The 18,152-nt window shown below is 35.9% G+C and overlaps 2 protein-coding genes across 4 annotated transcripts; both read left to right on the top strand.

Annotated features, from left to right (window-relative positions):
- The first annotated feature begins 6,616 nt into the window (after positions 1 to 6,616).
- LOC145091935 (putative serine/threonine-protein phosphatase 2A regulatory subunit B'' subunit TON2) lies at positions 6,617 to 9,731 on the top strand. 3 transcript variants are annotated; one of them, XM_079029773.1, is made up of 13 exons: positions 6,617 to 6,652; positions 6,850 to 7,083; positions 7,245 to 7,336; positions 7,474 to 7,536; positions 7,646 to 7,744; positions 7,831 to 7,989; positions 8,091 to 8,162; positions 8,274 to 8,406; positions 8,552 to 8,616; positions 8,713 to 8,782; positions 8,870 to 8,971; positions 9,069 to 9,261; positions 9,335 to 9,731. In XM_079029773.1, the coding sequence occupies exons 2-13, from the start codon at positions 6,957 to 6,959 to the stop codon at positions 9,588 to 9,590; spliced, it is 1,431 nt and encodes a 476-aa protein (XP_078885899.1). In that variant the 5' UTR covers positions 6,617 to 6,652; positions 6,850 to 6,956; the 3' UTR covers positions 9,591 to 9,731. The 3 variants fall into 3 exon arrangements, with proteins under 3 accessions (XP_078885899.1, XP_078885898.1, XP_078885900.1); XM_079029772.1 differs by lacking the exon at positions 6,617 to 6,652 and having other exon boundaries at positions 6,668 to 7,083; XM_079029774.1 differs by lacking the exons at positions 6,617 to 6,652; positions 7,245 to 7,336 and having other exon boundaries at positions 6,668 to 7,083.
- Positions 9,732 to 11,432: 1,701 nt separating this feature from the next.
- LOC145091937 (putative E3 ubiquitin-protein ligase RF298) lies at positions 11,433 to 14,984 on the top strand. The gene is made up of 3 exons (XM_079029775.1): positions 11,433 to 11,579; positions 12,104 to 14,129; positions 14,198 to 14,984. The coding sequence occupies exons 2-3, from the start codon at positions 12,111 to 12,113 to the stop codon at positions 14,762 to 14,764; spliced, it is 2,586 nt and encodes an 861-aa protein (XP_078885901.1). The 5' UTR covers positions 11,433 to 11,579; positions 12,104 to 12,110; the 3' UTR covers positions 14,765 to 14,984.
- The last annotated feature ends 3,168 nt before the right edge of the window (positions 14,985 to 18,152 follow it).

An 18,152-nucleotide genomic window follows, 5' to 3' on the forward strand; every position in this document is an offset into this window, starting at 1 on the left:
TCCCATCTACGTCGGTCTTCTTCTTGAAGATCCATTTGCACCCAACGGTCTTACGTCCGGGCACGTAATCAACCAAATTCCAAACTTGGTTATCATACATGGATTGGATCTCGCTATCCATTGCCTCTTTCCATTTTGCAGACTCCGGGCCTGCCATGGCTTCCTTATAGCTATTAGGTTCATCAAGATTTATTAGTGTACCATCACTAATATACGTGTCCCCTTCGGTAGTAATATGAAAACCATAAAACTGGGGTAGAACTCTAACTCTATCGGAACGTCTAAGAGGTAAGGATTCGTCAATCGGTTCAACCGGAGTTTCCTCCTCGGGTTGAGTGCCAGCGGTAGAGGTTCCTTCATCTATCGACTCTTGAATCTCTTCAAGCTCGATTTGCCTCCCACTGTCTCCTTGGCTTATGAGTTCTCGCTCTCGGAAAACTCCTCTCCTCGCAACGAAGACAACATTGTCCTTCGGTCTATAGAAGAGATATCCAAAGGATGTCTGCGGGTAGCCGATGAAAATACATCGCTCACTTCGAGGTTCAAGCTTGTCGTGAGTATCTCGTCTTACGAAAGCCTCGCAACCCCAAACCTTGATATGTGCCAACGAGGGAGCTTTCCCTGTCCACATCTCGTGAAGTGTTTTGGCAACCTTCTTGGTAGGGACTCGGTTAAGGATATGGGCGGCAGTCTCTAAGGCATACCCCCAAAAAGAGATTGGTAGTGAAGCACGACTCATCATAGAGCGAACCATATCCAATAAGGTTCGATTACGCCTTTCTGCCACACCATTCAACTGTGGTGTCCTAGGAGGCGTCAATTGCGAAACTATTCCACACTCCTTGAGATAATCGTGGAATTCAAGACTTAGGTACTCTCCTCCTCGATCGGATCGAAGCATCTTGATTTTCCTGCCCAATTGATTCTCCACTTCATTCTTGAACTCTTTGAACTTTTCAAATGTTTCTAACTTTTGCTTGATTAAGTAGATATACCCATATCTACCATAGTCATCGGTAAAAGTCACATAAAAGCGGTTCCCATCCTTCGTGGTTGATCTAAATGGTCCACATACATCGGTATGTATTAGGTCCAATAGACCTTCGCCCCTTTCACATGTACTCGTGAAGGGTGACTTAGTCATCTTTCCAAGCAAACAAGACTCGCATGTGTCATCTTCCCTAAGGTCGAATGACTCCAACACTCCATCCTTTTGGAGTTGGGCTATGCGTTTCTTGTTGACATGTCCAAGACGACAATGCCACAAGGATGCTTTATCCATACTAGTGGAAGAATCAATATTCAAAACATCATTTCCTAAGTTATCAACAATCATAACAGTTTCATATATTCCATTACATGGTATAGCTTCAAAGTAAAAGACACCATTTATATAAGCCAAAATAGAACCATTCTCATTATTAAAAGAAAATCTAAATCCTTGTCTATATAAACCATGAAATGAAATGATGTTTCTTGCCATTTCTGGCGAATAGCAACAATTGTTCAAATCTAAAACCAAACTATTCCTAAGCACTAAAGAATACACTCCAATCTTGGTTACAGGCGACGATCTTCTGTTCCCCATGATTAGATTGATCCTTCCTTGCTCCACATCCCTACTTCTTCTTAGTCCCTGCACATTAGAACAAATGTGATAACCACAACCGGTATCAAGGACCCAAGAAATAGCATGATTAGAATCGTTAGATTTAATTGTGTATATACCTGCGAAAGATGGCTTGATCTTTCCTTCTTTGATTGCTTGCAGGTACTCTGGGCAGCTTCTCTTCCAATGTCCTATCTTGTGGCAGTGGTGGCACTCTGCCTCCTTCGGGTTAGAGCAGGGCTTAGCGGGATCAACTTTGGTCCCACTAGAAGAGGCACCATCTCGGGCTTTCGCCTTGCGATAGTTCTTCGATGAAGCTTTCCTCTTCTTTCCCTTCCCTTGACCAATAGCCAAGACAGGAGCAGCGGGCGGATTGGGAGTAGGTGCAACAGACTTGTCCTTAAAGTTGCTCTCAGCGACTCTCAAGAGACCTTGGAGTTTGCTTAGGGTGACCTCTTCTTTGTTCATGTGGTAGGTCATCCTAAATTGGTTGTACATCGGAGGCAAAGAGTGAAGCACCATGTCGATCGCCAAGTCTTCCCCGAAGTCAACATTTAACTTGCGAAGGCGGTCGACATACCTTTGCATCTTTTGCAAGTGCACGGTAAGAGATTCTCCATGACCCATCTTCGCGGAAATCATGTTAGTGAAAATCTCATACCGCTCTTGTCTCGCGTTTTGGTGGTACCTCTCCAATAAGTCTTGGTGCATCTCGTACGGGTACATGTCCTCGTAGGACTTTTGGAATTCGGAGTTCATGGTGGCAATCATGATGCAATGTACCTTCGTTGCATCTCGCTCATGAGTTTCAAAGGCGGTGATTTCGGCTGGAGTAGCGATTTCGGTGTTGATTTTCTCGAGCTTCTCATCAAGGACATACTCCTTGTCCTCATAGCGAGCAATCGTGCGAATGTATCTTATCCATTCGCTAAAGTTCGTTCCATCGAAGGTGACCTTTTGGCAAAGGCTCATCAACGTGAAAGAACTAGCAGCAGCGTTGTTTGCGTTTGACATCTACAATTAGAAAAGGACAAAGATAGATTAGAATAAGAATCCCTAATTATCACCCAATAAGAAAAATTAGGGCTAGGATCCAACAATAACATTTACATATTAGAAAAGGGATGCCGTAATCTAATATGCAAATAAATTGAAGGTAAGTGAATGACGATTCACTAATTCTCTATCACAAAAACTTAAACTATTAGCCCTAAGTGTTTTTGAGAATTCCTAGGTTCGGATGAGATTCATTGAAACTATTCAATGGCATGTTTAAATCTCGATATGCCCCTTTTGTTTGTGACTGGGATGCCGAGGATCACAAAGCGGGTGTGAATTACCATGCAAATTCACATGGTGCCTTCATTGTAACGATCACCTATTCGATGTGCCGGTAAACCACACACGCTCCATCGAACTATGATAAACAATGAATCACCCTTTGCCACCTTCGCTTAGAACCAATTAGTGTGCCGGTAAACCACACACGCTCCACTAACATCTTAGCAAGGTGCAAAGTGTAATTTCATGGGATTGCATCAATTCACTTTTCCTAAAGTAATTAGGATTGGGAAATTTTAAAAATATGTGTAGTTACTTTATATTTCTTATTATACTTTTAATGAGAGGATGAGGTTGCCCTATCCTACCCGTTCGGCTAACGACCCTCCACCAATCAAGCAAGCGGTGGGTGTGAGTGTACACCCATTAAGCGCCATTTTATAGGCCGCAACCTTATACCCACCTTATAGATCAGCTTCGTGAATGAGGCCTACTAACGGTAAGACTAGCATTTAGTTATACATATATATATTATTCTAGTAATATCATATTAGTATAGGGTTGTATTTTAAAACTTTTAAAATCTAGGGTTTGAAATTAAAGTTGTCTAAATTAAACTTTTAATCACAAATATAAATTTCAAAACTTGAGGGCAAGTTTTAAACATTTAAAACATGGAGGATCAAATAACAAATAATTCCAATTAACAATTAATATCCTAATTATCTATATTTGATTTATTCAAGATTTCTTTTAAGATAATTACCAAAATAATCAAAATAATTAATTAATTATCATATAAGGAAATTAAATATTTTATTATAAGATAAATATCTTTAATTAGATCAAGATTGCAGTTATATTTATCAGAAAAACGAATTAACATTGATCTAATTAGTTTATGGAAAGTTTAGATAAGATAATTACAAAGAAATCCCGAATCTGGCCATTCCTGACGCCTGGACTCGCCGAGTGCACAAGGGGACTCGCCGAGTCAGGCCTACTCGCCGAGTCCACCTTGGGACTCACCGAGTCAGTGACTCAGAAACCTAAAAATCGAATTTTGCAGGTTTGTTTCAGTTAATCAAGCAACAATTTAAAGAAAACCAAGCTAGGCTCTGATACCACTGATGGGTTTTAGCCATAAGAACTTTTCTATGTGCGCATGCAAAACCCTAAAGCTTGGATCTAGGCTTTCTAATAAACATGCATTGAATCCAAGTCTTCTAATGACTAATTAGGTTAAATAACAACATTGAAACAGATCTAGAATCATACCTTTGAGTTCCTTGTTGATCTTGAGGTCTTAAAGCTTCTAGAGTCACAAATGTCACTCCTCTAATGGCTTACAAACACCAACAGCAAGAAGATGATTTAGGAGAGAGGAGAGGGAAGGAATTTTGACCAGAGGTTCCTTACTTTAGGTTAGGTTACCAATTCCCTATGCCATGGGGTCTATTTATACTTGTAGACTCCTTAAGGGTTACAACCTAAACCCTAATTGGATAACTTAGACTTTAAGTTAATCCATATCCTTTCCTTGATAACCCTTTGGACGATTTTGGCTTATCATAGCCCTAGAAGTTATCTAATCCTATATCAATAAGGATTTACAGTCTAAAGTTTAACTATCAAACAATTGACAGTTTATACCCCTTTATTTAATTAATCTCTTTAAGTCACCAAATTAATTCTAATTAATTCTATGACTTATATTAATCAAATAACAATATATTATTCATTATATTATTCTCATAATATATTAATAATATTTACTCTCTCTTATTAAATCATCCTATCAAGTTGCTATGGTGAAGGCAACCCAAAAGGACCATGCACAACCGGATCAAATACTTGCCTAATATAGTTACAGCCTTAGACACTATTCCAACAGAACGAATAAAGATCGGATTTGCTAAATGAAGGTGTAGAAGTGGTTGTAGTCAAACAATAGTAAGGAGAATTCGCTTAGTCTTCCGGTTCAAAAGTCTATTTAGTTTCACAAAATGCTTATTAATGAGATGAGAAAAAAAAAACACCTTACCGCCAATAAAAGAATCAATAACTACTGCCAATGAAATTAAAACAAACCAATTTCATGCTCAAACCCTAATGACGACCACAACACCGTTGTCATCGACCACAACCAATAGAAAAAACAATCAAAAGGAGACACAACCTAGATGCAAACGATCCAGAAAAAAGCACAAAAACTAGTTGAAAACTCTTATGAAAACAATTTAATTAGTAAAAACACAAACCATGATTCTAATATGAATTTACACAAAATTAGTTTCTTAAATCCATAAACCCGAAATCAATTTGCTTAAATCTAATAAAAAAAAAACACAAACCCTAGACTACTACAAATAGGATAAAATTAGTGTCAAAATCCTTAATAACTTAGCCATTTCTAACCAAAAATTAAGAGATTGTTAATTTTATCCGTCAAAATCACAAGTGATTAAGGTCACCTATGATTTACGAATATTATATGTGAATTCCTCATAATGGGTTATGAAATTGGCCCGTTTTCCACCCATATCCCCAAAATATATAAACCCTAAAATTTAAAAATAACTCTTATTTTCAAACTTTCAAGTTAAAGAAAACCCTCAGTACTCAATCTAATGGCTCGAGAACAATATTCTCCCAAAAGCTTTATAAGTTATGTAAAAATTTTGTGTTTTATTCATCTTTAAACATGTTTTATACAGTTAGGATAAGTTTATGTATTATTTTTGGTTAAAATATGGAGGTGTTCGACTTTTTTAGAGGAGTTGCATGTAATAAAGGTTATATCATAGGTGTTTCAATCCTAACTGTGAATGTAAAAGTCACTGATGTGTACATCATTCATTAGTAACTTGTACATTCTTAAAAAAAACAATAATCTAAAATCGCAGGCTTTTAGCCATCTACAGTTCTATAGGGTTTTTTTTTAATAGAAAAATGGGCTTTTCAAAATTACTCAATATTGGGTGGGCATGAGGGATTTCATAGCCCACTAAGGGAAAATAAATCCCAACTCACATAGGCCAAATAGCAGGTGACTTTAGCCGCCTGATTTGAATGGCTGTTTTTGAAAAACTCATTTTCCTTTCTAAAAATAACTAAGTAACTAAAGGTTCTAGCTATTTTTGTAAATTTTTTCTAAATATTATTATTAAGTTTTTATAATTTTCTCTAAATGCAATTCACCCTTTAATAATATATTCAAATTTAATCATCCACCAACAAATGTGGGGCTTGACCACCGGTGAGTAGCGAGTTTTACAACTGCAAAATCCTTCGACGAGACAACAAAGTCATGGATGCAAAAACTGATTTTCTTCTTAAAAAAATAATATATGTCTTGAATCAATAACATTAACTCACTTATATATTTTCGACAAAATCTTCGGTCAAGATTATGAATCAACCGCTTCACTTCTTAGTTCTTACCGATTCGTTGTTCAGGAAATAAAAGAATTGCGAATGATTTATTTTCCAGTCACTTTTTGTCCCCGAGCGTCTTATAGTTGCTGTATGGAGTTATTATTTCTATCTCTCTCAGGGCTTGCCAATGGGTCCGGGCAAGTTTGACGAGAGCCTCGGGCCCCCAAATGTCAAAGGCTCTTATTTTATAGTAGCTGTATGGAGTTAGCCCATTATGTTTTAGCCTGTTCCACTAATATGAGGCCCAATTATAATGTTATCAGGCGCCAAAAAAATTTTTTGAGGAAGCGGAGCGTCTAGCGAGCGAGGCGTCAAGCATGCGATGTATATTCCGATTATTCGGATTTCTGTTGCATTATTTTGTTGTTAAAATCGATTTTGTTTTAATCTGATGTTCTGACTTGGTTTATTATATTGATTTCTGTTGCATTTGGTTTTCTTATCCTAACTGTCTCATTATGAATTTCAAATTTCTGCTGTGTATTTGATTTCTGCTGTATTTCAATTTCTTTACACAGCAGATGCCAACAGGTTACAGAACAGGAGGTACTCGCGAAGGGCCCAATTTTTATTTTTTGCCCCGGCCCCCAAATCGTCTCTAAGATCATATTTCCCACACTAATCTCAAATGATGAGTGTTTTGGACGAGTACGAAGGCGCCGATGAATCATCGGTGGTGTCTTCGATGTTGTGGGTTCGTAACCTTCGCCGGTATATCAGATCAGATGTCGATCTTGAATCTGAAGCCATGCTGGGTACGTATTGTAAAAATTCTTATAAAATTACCCCAATTCTTTTCATCATAAAATGCACAAATCTAATCTGTGAATTTGGTGTTTGTGTGATTCGAATTGAATCCATAATTCAACAATGTTGCAGATATAGATACACGTGTAAATCTTTCATTTTCTTGCAGAGCTTCAAACAAGAAAAATCTTGCTTCATATTTTTAAAGAGAAGCAGCGAAAAAGTGCAAAAGCTGGCATAATCCCAAGTTTCTATAAGAGGGTTTTGATCTTGAATCTTGATTGTTTGCTTTCTTGTAAAAATATTGAAAATTTTGTCCATTCTTGATTGCTATTGCATGCATGAGAAGAGAATCTTTAGCCAGTTTTTTATAAACTTTTGGATTCTTATCTGTTCAGAAACCTGAGGATGGCTCCATTAGCCATACAGTTCAGAGGTTGGCAAAGTATCGTTTTTTAAAGGTATGTATATATTCTTAAACAATAATATAATGTGTTGATATTGATTTTTTTATCATTAGTTTTGTTTTTTTTTTGTTTACTTTTAATTGTTTTCTGTATGTTGATGCAGAAGCAATCTGATATTTTGTTAAACTCTGATGACCTAGATGCTATGTGGCTTATCTTAAGAGAAAACTGTGTGATTGATGAAACCACTGGTTCTGAAAAGGTATTTTGTTTAAAAAAAATGATCACATTTATTTTGCTTATATTGTGAGATGTAACTATTTATTTCTCAAACTAATCTATATATAGGTAAATTATGAAGACTTTTGCCAAATTGCTTCTCTATGTACTGAACAAATTGGGTCAAAGTGTTATCGTTTCTTCAGCCCTTCAAATTTCATGAAATTTGGAAAAGATGAATCAGGAAGGATTCCCATTCTTCCTTTTTATCTGTACGTAATGCGCACGGTGAGATTTTATAAAATAATTTGTAGGCTGTAACTTTTTACACATAAATTTATATAAATCTCCAGTAATAAAAAAAAAGTAATATTATTTACAATGTACAGGTCTCTCTTACACAAGCCAGAATTGATATGAGTGAGCTTGATGAGGATTCTGATGGTTTCCTTCAACCTTATGTGTGTACCCTTTTATTGTTTTTTCATTATTGATTTACTAGAAATTAATCATGTTTCTTAAAACTTTAGTTTTATTTTAAATTTTATGAGCATTGTATATCTTTATGACAGGAAATGGAGGCCTATATTAGAGGTCTTATTCCTAATTTGGCTCAGCTTTGTGACATGCCTACAGAATTTGTTCAAATGTATTGCCACATAGCTGCACATAAGTTCTTCTTCTTTTGTGATCCCAGTAGGCGAGGTTTGTCACTCTTATTTCTCTCTCTCTCTCTCTTTTTTTTAATATCTTTCAGTTTTCATTATGTAAATCTTATATTTTTCTGTACATTTAAATTTGACTCTAGGGCCTTTCAGTGCTCATCTTTGAAGAATTATTTTATTCACAGGGAAGGCTTGCATAAAGAAGATTTTGCTCAGTAACTGTCTTCAAGAACTAATGGAATTGCACCAGGTTTTGATTCAATCTTTTTCACTTTTTAATAAATGAATACGATATTTAGTTTAGACTCTCAAAACAGATAACTTTATCCACTGTTAATTGTAATAGGAAAGTGAAGAAGGTGATGCTGAAAACACCGAGAACTGGTTTTCACTAGCATCTGCACAACGAATATGTGGTGAGTTTATTTAATATCTGATTTCAACACATGTAACTTTTTTATTTAATGTCTTATTTCAAAACTCAAATTTTTTTATATTTGCAGATGCGTTTCTTGACCTTGATAAAGATGGAAACAGCACGTTAAGCAAAGAGGAACTTCAAGGATATGCAGATGGGACGTTGACAGATATTTTTATCGAGAGAGGTAGTGAAAAAAGCGAATAATTTTTCAAAGGGTTAAATGCAAGAAGTAGCAAATGTACTTTGAACAGATTCTTACATCTTATTTATTTATTTTGTAGCATTTGATGAGCATGTCCACCATGGTAAAACTGTTATTGGGAATCCTTGGGAGATGGATTTTGAGAGTTTCCTTGATTTTGTTCTTGCCCTTGATAACAAAGATACTCCCGAGGGCTTAACTTATTTATTCAAGTGTCTGGATCTTCATGGAAGGGGATTCCTCACAGCAGCTGATATTCATATTCTATTTCGGTAACATTATACCCTTTTCATTTGTTTGTGTATGTTTGCTATTTTTTGTATTAAACCCTTTTGGGGGAATTAGGGATGTGCGTGAGAAATGGATTCAGGTGGGAAATTATGAATTATGCACTGAAGATATTCGAGATGAAATATGGGATATGGTGAAACCGGTTGATCCACTAAGAATCACACTTTCTGATTTGATAGCATGCAAACAAGGTGGTTCTATTGCTAGTATGCTTATAGATGTACGAGGGTTCTGGGCTCATGACAATAGGGAAAACCTTCTTCAAGAGGATTTAGAACCATGTGAACCCGATGCTGCTGGTCGCACCTAGTTTTGACCCAAATAAAATATCCAACTTATTAACATTTAAATGTTGCAACTCTTTTATTCTTAGTGTTCTGAATGTTATATATATATATATATATATATATATATATTTAGTTTTAATTTATAAATCATTTAGTTTAACTAATGTTTACTTATTTGTAAAATAAAAAAAAATAAACATAATAATCATGTTAAACTTAATAAAGCTTTTAGATAAAGTGAGTGGATTTTTAATGACATAAATCTAGCCAACACATGGTTAATGGATTTTTAATATTCTATGTTATGTAATTTTGCTTGAAGGAGATTGAAGACTGATCCACTCACTTTGGAGATTTAATGTAATTTCCAATGATTTTTGTAGCGATTACAAAGATTATAGAAAAGGAAAAAGCAAGCCAAAATTATTTAAAATCCAATGATCTATTTGAAATATTATATTTTGGGATGCTATGGAATATTTATTCAAATATTTTATCAAACATATATATTTTATTCAACTCAAAACAAAATAAAAGGATAAAATAATCATTTTCAATAGTCAGCAGAGCTAGTTTGATGTGTAATTAAACAACATTATTTTCAGAGGCAAATGCAATCAGACCTTCAGACTCAATCACGTCTGACTCGGTCAGAAATTATCAAACAATCTTTAAATACCTTTTTAATATTATAAAAATAATATATTAATAGACAAATAAACAAATTATAGCTTAATAAATATAAAAAGAAATATATTTTTGATAAACAAACAAATCGCAACCACAAGGATGACCTAGTAAATAGTTCTTTTATATCGAACTTGTTTGACAACATCGGTAATGGAGACATTGATTTTGAACCCAATATTAGGTTAGAAAATCAACCAAACCATTTATAAACGGCGTTAAAAGATGATAACAGAATGTTGGGTAATTACTTTCAATTTTCAAAATATTTTTTATTTTATTTGATACAAACCATAAACTAGAATTATTAGATATTAAGTATCTTTCGTAGTTTTTATACAAAAATAAACGAAGATCTTTACAGGTAAAACCCTTACCTTTGTGATAGAAAGATCTTTATATATATATATATATATATATATATATATATATATATATATATATATATATATATATAAGGACACTAACTGATATTATGTATCATATCATATGTTGAGGACGATAATTATCACTACATTAATTTGATATGAACATGCAACCTTGTCTTCAGAGGTATTATTGAATGTTTTTATTTTTGTTATGTAACTCCACATGATGCACATTTATTCGAAGTAAAGCATGTATTCACATAACAAAACTAATGCATTGATTTTTAGTATGGTAATTATATTTTAAAATTTTCTACATTGTCATCTCAATATTGTGATTAGAAAGATCTTTAAAAATAAATTTAAAGATTTTTTTTTATAAAAACAACATCATATTTTGGAAATTGATATCATTTATGCAACACATGATATAACTTTTGTAAAAATTAAACAATTGCAAAATATAATGTTATTTCAGAGTGGAGTCGTTATAAAATTGCAAGTTCGTAATATGGTTTTTAATAAAAGAAGTGATATTTTATGATAAGTTTTTTTTAATTTGTCATGATATCCTTCCTTTTTGGTATTTTTGTGAATATTCTTAAATATTGTTTTTTCGGTATTTTTATAAATATTATTTAAATATTACTTTAAGAAATACTCCTTTCATCTTATATTGTCACTTTTTTATTTTTAAAGACTCAACTTTAATCTTAAATATTTTTATTTGTATTATAAACTATTTTGACGGATTTTTTTTTTTTTTTTTTTTATATTCTCTAAATATTAATAATAGAAGAAATAGTAAATGTTATTAGAGAAAGAAACAAAGTTTTTTCAGGTAAAACACATATGCGAAATTTTCCAAGTATAACAAGAGGGGAGAGAGACAGATTGAAACTTTGATTTGCTCGAACCTCGATTAGCTGAAATCGGTATAATCTCGATCGTGAGAAGGTATCTGATTAGCAATCTAATCTTATGAATTTGCTTCTAAATTTGTTAATCTGTGTATTTTTTTTTTCTCACACTCGTTGGGGATCTCCTACCGACTTCGATTTCTCTTTGATGATGATGTTGATAATTCATTATTTGATCTTTCTCTTCATTTATACACATGGATGAATCGAATTAATCGTTGCAATAGAGGAAAGTGTAATCGACGATTCGAAATCTCCTTTTTCCTTTTGTTGTGTTGCAGAACCTAAATTCGTTTCCTCGTTAATTCCGATTCCTGATAGCGTCTCGTACGAGTTAGAGCTCATTTTTTGTTTTCAGAAATTTTGATGATCTGTTTAGCTGCTTTTATGTATGTCAGTAATCTGATGAGTGTTTATAGCTCACGCGTAATGACTCTTTCTTTTTTGTTTTTGAAGTCTTTGTCAAGACCAATCGAGTGATTATCTTAGTTAGATACAAGAGACACACTAGTACATACATTTTGCCAGATGTAAAATTGACTGATTATTTTTGTTGTGCAGCTGCAAAATGGCCTCGGTTGTTGCAAAACCATGTAGTAATAGTAGTAGCAGTAGTTCCAGTCATGTATCAGCTGTTGCAATGGTGCAAGAAAATGGGAGTAGGAATAAGAGAAAGTTTAGAGCTGATCCACCACCTGTAACAGACCCAAGCAAAACAAGTTCTCCTTCGCACAGTGAATGCCTGGGTTATGAGTTCTCTGCTGAAAACTTCAATGGTTGTGACATGTGTAGCTTCAGCCATGAGAACACAGATCCTGTTGAACTCGATCTAGGGCTCTCTTGTTCAGTGTCAGTAGGAGGAACATGTGAGGGCGGGCGTAATCATAACATTAACAGAGCAGAAATAGAAGCAAGCGATGAATTCCATGATGCTGATTGGAGTGATCTGACGGAATCTCAGCTGGAAGAGCTTGTCTTAGCAAACCTGGACACGATTTTCAAGAGTGCCATTAATAAAATAGTTTCTTTCGGTTACACGAAAGAAGTTGCTACTAATGCTGTTTTGAGGTCTGGTCTTTGTTATGGGTGTAAAGATGCTGTGTCAAATATCGTGAACAACACTTTGGTTTTCCTTAGGAATGGGCAAGAAGTTGATTCATCAAGAGAGCATCAGTTTGAAGATCTACAACAGATGGAGAAGTACATATTGGCTGAACTTGTGTGTGTTGTTCGTGAAGTCAGGCCTTTCTTCAGTACAGGGGATGCAATGTGGTGCTTGTTGGTATCTGACATGAATGTCTCTCATGCTTGCACAATGGACAGCGAGTCTTTAAGTAGTAGTAGTAGTAGTAATATGGTTGGTGATGTGTCTGATCCCAATTCCACAGAAACACAGCCAAGAAAGGAAGTTAATAGCAGTGAAAGTCAGAACCCAAATCATTCTTCCCTTTGTCCCCATAAATCGGCTTCAGAACCTCAACCACCTGTAATGACCTCTTGTGGACATAATAATTCTAGCTTTAGCAGCCCACCAGTTAAACCAAAGACTCCCTTTGTTTTAAATAGATTTGCATCAGAGAAAGAGAACCATGTGAGTAAATGTAAATCCCAAAACCATGAAGAAAAGTTTGTGAGTGGTAGAAAGATTACTGGAATCAGTAAAAGAGAATCAATACTGAGACAAAAGTCTGTTCATTTGGAGAAAAGCTATCGTACATATGGCTCTAAAGGGTCTTCAAGAACAGGAAAACTCACGAATTTTGGTGGGTTGCTATTGGATAAAAAACTAAAATCCGTATCAGAATCTACAGGTATCAATCTCAAAAACCTGTCTTTGAAAATAAACAAGGGAGTGGCACCTCAACCTCAACGTTCAGATTTCAACACAGAGACTTGTGGTAATAGCAATCCTCCTACGTTACCAAAAACCCATAATAACCCTCCTGCATCTGCATCTGAAACTGAATTATCTCTTTCAAACCCACCAAAACAAAATGATGTTCATGTTTCTTCTAATCCTAGTTTTTCAGCCATCCCATATGACAAATGGATCTCACATGCTAAAAAAGATGAAACAATTATGAAACTGGTTCCAAGGGTACATGAGCTTCAGAACCAGTTACAGGAGTGGACAGAATGGGCGAATCAGAAGGTTATGCAAGCTGCACGCAGACTTGGTAAAGACAAAGCTGAGCTGAAAACACTTAAATTGGAGAAAGAAGAAGTGGAAAGGTTAAAAAAGGAAAAACAAACATTAGAGGAAAACACAATGAAGAAGCTTTCTGAAATGGAGAATGCTTTGTGTAAGGCGAGTGGGCAGGTGGAACGAGCTAATTCTGCTGTTCGTAGGCTGAAAGTTGAGAATTCCAATTTGAGACATGAGATGGAGGCTGCGAATTTAAGGGCTGCTGAGTCAGCTGCCAGCTGTGAAGAGGTGTCAAAAAGAGAGAAAAAGACGCTTATGCAGTTTCAGTCATGGGAGAAGCTAAAAAGCTTGATTCAGGAGGAGCTTATAGCCGAGAAACGCAAGTTCACACAGTTACAACAGGATCTTCAAGTAGCTAAACAACAGCAAGATCAACTTGAGGTATTTTGTTTTTATCATTTTTCATGTAACTTACTATCAAGTATGAATTTGGTCTTTTTTAATTGCAGAGCCGATGGAAACAGGAAGAGAAAGCAAAAGAAGAGTTGGTGAGAGAGGCGAATTCGTATAGAATAGGTAGGCTAGAGGCGGAATCTTCAGCCAAATTAAGAAACGAGTTAACAAGATTAAAAGCAGATAAAAATCTACAAAGATACAAACAAGATATCGAAAAGCTTCAAAAGGAAATCTCCATGTTGAATCTAAAATCCGATTCTGTAAAAATAGCTGCTTTAAGGGGTGGTGTTGATGGAAGCTACGCAAGTAAATTAACCGAAATCAAAACCTCAAATTCCCAACAAGAATCCCAGACACAGACACTTTACACCTCCAAAATAATGAATAATAATAACCCCCATGGTATTGGTAATTGTAATGGTGGTGGAGTAGGGGTAAAACGGGAAAGGGAATGTGTTATGTGTTTGTCTGAGGAAATGTCGGTTGTGTTTCTGCCATGTGCGCATCAAGTTGTGTGTACGACTTGCAATCAACTTCATGAGAAACAAGGAATGAAAGAGTGTCCTTCGTGTAGAGGAGCTATACACAGGCGTATTTGTGTACGCTATGCTCGTTCTTGATGAACACAAACTCGGGCTTTTTTTTTTTATATATATACTTTTTTTGCGAAATAATTGAGTGCGGAATGTTTTTTTTTTTTTTTTTTTTTTTTTCATATTTTGTTTCGCGTGTTGATGAAAGTTTGGACATTTGAGGTTGTTATAATGATTGCTTAAAGTTAAAACCAATTGTCTTGTGTTGGGGTTTGATGTAATAAAGACATGTAGGTTACTAAGGTCAGACTTTTGGGTTTTTTTTGGTGGTGTTATGTTTTTTAGTTGAGTTGTATCTAAAATTTTGGAAGTGTGAGATTGATCTTCGGATCCGGATCCGTATACAGGCGAGTCACCCTCCAGGTCCAGTCATCCTCGGGATGGAATACCCTGGGTGGAATGCCACATAATAGGTCCAGTCAACAATCGGGTTGGAATACCCCATGCCCAGTCAACTATCGGATTGGAATACCTCAGGATTAGTCATCCTCGGGATGGAATACTTTCGGGCCCAATCAACCATCGGGTTGGAATGCCCACGGTCTGTTGGCCCACACACATAGCAGTAAAGCCTCAACCACCAACCAAAATACGTGCACATATAACAAATAAACATATAATAGGTCATTAGACAATCAGGCAGGTCTACATATCACTAAGCATAATATCATCCTATATACCAGGATACGATTCTAACAGATCACTTCAACACGATAACATATAACACGATAATATATCATCACATAATATAATATCTAATCCAATGGGCCGGCTTTGGCGCTTTAGACCCATAAGTACAGTGAGGAAAACTTACCTCACAGTCTGGACAAAAGCTGATGAGGTCTTGACTCTGAATCTCAGCTCTAACCGCCACATATCCAACCAAATGACCAATTCTCAATCACAATCTCAAAATACCTAAAATACCCTGAAGTCAAACTTGGTCAAAGTCAAAGTCAAACCGATCAAAATCCATAAGTCAACCGAGTCAACTCGGCCGAGTCGACACAGTACGTGTACACGGGGCGTACTCCGAAGGTACGTTGGGCCTACTCAAGCCTTGACCACAGTCGGGACATTTGACCTCCTACGCGCTGCGTACCCAGATTACGCAGGGCGTACACCTAAACTCCATCAAGAGCTTATTGCCTTAAGGTCTTAAGTCCCATTTCCAGATCCAAGGCTAAATCATCCTCAAGAGTCATTAAGTTTCCAACTTTATGACATTGCATGTCCATTAAGTGCTTAACTCAAGGTCTTAATAGATTAAGACCTTCTAGAGAGTGCATAGAGCAAAACCAACCATTAAGACCCCATTTTTATGACTCAAGACCCTTCCTAAGGTCTGAAAGGACAACTTAATGGGTCAAGAACATGTCATGTCCAAGAATCATCATTTTGGGACCAAAAGTGACTTAAAAGAGTGGAATGTCTAGACCTATAAGATTTAGTGCCAAAGTTGCAAGCTTTATACCTCCTGTAGATTGCAATCAAGGTAGAAATCCCAGATCCAAAATGCTTCAACTCCAAGATCTTCTCACCACCTTCTTATTTCTTCAAAACCACCTCAAACTCTCTTAAAGGCTCCAAAATTGCTCTATTGCTCTTAGGCACGCCCTAGTACGCTTAACGTACACACATAGCCTAGTCCCAAAACTCCATTAACAACTTATTTCATTAAGCCCTTACGTCCAAAACTCAGATCCAAGCCCAAAATGATGTCCTAAGTCATAAAGTTTCCAACTTTATGACTTTGCATGGCTATAAACTACTTAATGTCCAAAAACCTAAGTTCTTAACCCAATAAGACACCACAACTCTTGTATAGAATGGAGAGAAGGGCCAAGATCACATTTTTATGGTTCATAATAACTCCATAATGGATAAAGTTTCCAACTTTATCCATTAGAATGGTCCCAACAAACAAGATCTAGTCTTTAGGTCTTAAAGGGACCCAAAAGTGCATCTTTTCAATTTAATCCATTAAGTCCAAGTCTCCAATCCTTCAGATCTGAATCAAAATGATGTTTAGATGGATAAAGTTTCTAATTTTATCAATAGCAAGGTCACAAACTTTCAAGATCTAAATTTATGCACTTAAAGTGACTAAAAGCTCATAACACTCAAAACTGGCCAGATCTAACAATTTCATCATCAAGATTCAAACTTTATACCTCTAAAAGAAAGATCAAAGTGCACAAAGTCTGGATCTACAAGCTCCAATGCAACAAACACTTCTTCAATGAGTTCCTTTTTCTCCAAGGTGCACCAAGAACACTGAAAAGCACTTAAAAACACATTCTTTTTTATCACAAGGCTCAATCTAGGGTTAAGGTTTCAAGAGAGGGTGTTGGAGAGGTGGAGGCTGAGAATGGAATGCGTTTGGGGAAGTTAAGGAGCTTAAATAGGGCTCAAACCACGAAAATAGAGTTTGAGCACTAATCGTGTACGCCCAACTTACTAAAATTATGCCCAACGTACTAGGGATGCCCTAGTACGCCCAACGTACACGTTTGAGTACCCCCAGCGTACGCGACTTAGCCCAAAACCGTCCTAACTTCAAACGATCATAACTTCTTCGTTCTAACTTCGTTTACGATGTTCTTTAAATCCACGAAAAGGTGTTGAAGAGCTCTACAATATTATCTAAATATCTTGGACTAAATACTTATTGAACAAAAATCCATATTTCATGCAAGAACCCGGCCAATGACTTTTCCCTTTCTACCCTTCGATCCAAAACATAAATTCCAAGGTAAAATCTCTTAATTATCATTATCTCCTTCCATAAGGGCTAAACCTTTCCTCCTAAAGGCCCAAAACCTTAGACAATCGACTTTTAGTTCATGTCTCAGAAGTGGCAGGAAACAGGATGTTACATGAATGATCCCCCTAACCCGGTCCTCATTCAATGTTGGCCTATCTTGGCCACCCGCTCTTGATCCTGATCCGGATCCTTCCTAAAGTCATCTCGTAATTACCATACTGAAAATAAACTAGGGAGATATCAGATAAAACATATATAAAACCATGGGGACCAATTCCCAAAACCATACGGGTTGTGACTTCCCTACTACCTTCCACACCTACCCATATTTGATGTAATAAAGATATGTAGGTTACTAAGGTCAGGATTTTCGGTTTTTTTGTGGTGTTATGTTTTTTAGTTGAGTTGTATCTAAAATTTCGGATGTGTGAGATTGATCTTCGGATCCATATACAACTTTCTGATATGAATATGAAGATTCATTATATGATTTTTCAGATCTTTGATTATGAACATCTTGGGTGGGTAGGTGTGTGTGTGAGCGCATACTTGATAATGGTCAAAATGACTTATCGGGTTAAGCCAAAAAATGGCTATATATTAAGGTGTTAAGGTTGTGTTTCGTTTTGAAAAAATCTCAATTGAAAA

Source organism: Lactuca serriola, chromosome 3 (genome assembly GCF_051521515.1).
Source record: "Lactuca serriola cultivar US96UC23 chromosome 3, Lser_US96UC23_V15, whole genome shotgun sequence".
Taxonomy (NCBI): Eukaryota; Viridiplantae; Streptophyta; class Magnoliopsida; order Asterales; family Asteraceae; genus Lactuca; species Lactuca serriola.

Excerpts from the sequence above, each read along its gene's own strand:
- LOC145091937 (XM_079029775.1), top strand. The coding sequence starts at position 12,111 with ATGGCCTCGGTTGTTGCAAAACCATGTAGTAATAGTAGTAGCAGTAGT. Across the intron at positions 14,130-14,197 it reads AACAGCAAGATCAACTTGAG|AGCCGATGGAAACAGGAAGA; the intron begins GTATTTTGTTTT and ends TTTTAATTGCAG.
- LOC145091935 (XM_079029773.1), top strand. The coding sequence starts at position 6,957 with ATGATGAGTGTTTTGGACGAGTACGAAGGCGCCGATGAATCATCGGTG. Across the intron at positions 8,407-8,551 it reads TTGTGATCCCAGTAGGCGAG|GGAAGGCTTGCATAAAGAAG; the intron begins GTTTGTCACTCT and ends TTTTATTCACAG. Across the intron at positions 8,972-9,068 it reads AGATATTTTTATCGAGAGAG|CATTTGATGAGCATGTCCAC; the intron begins GTAGTGAAAAAA and ends TTTATTTTGTAG.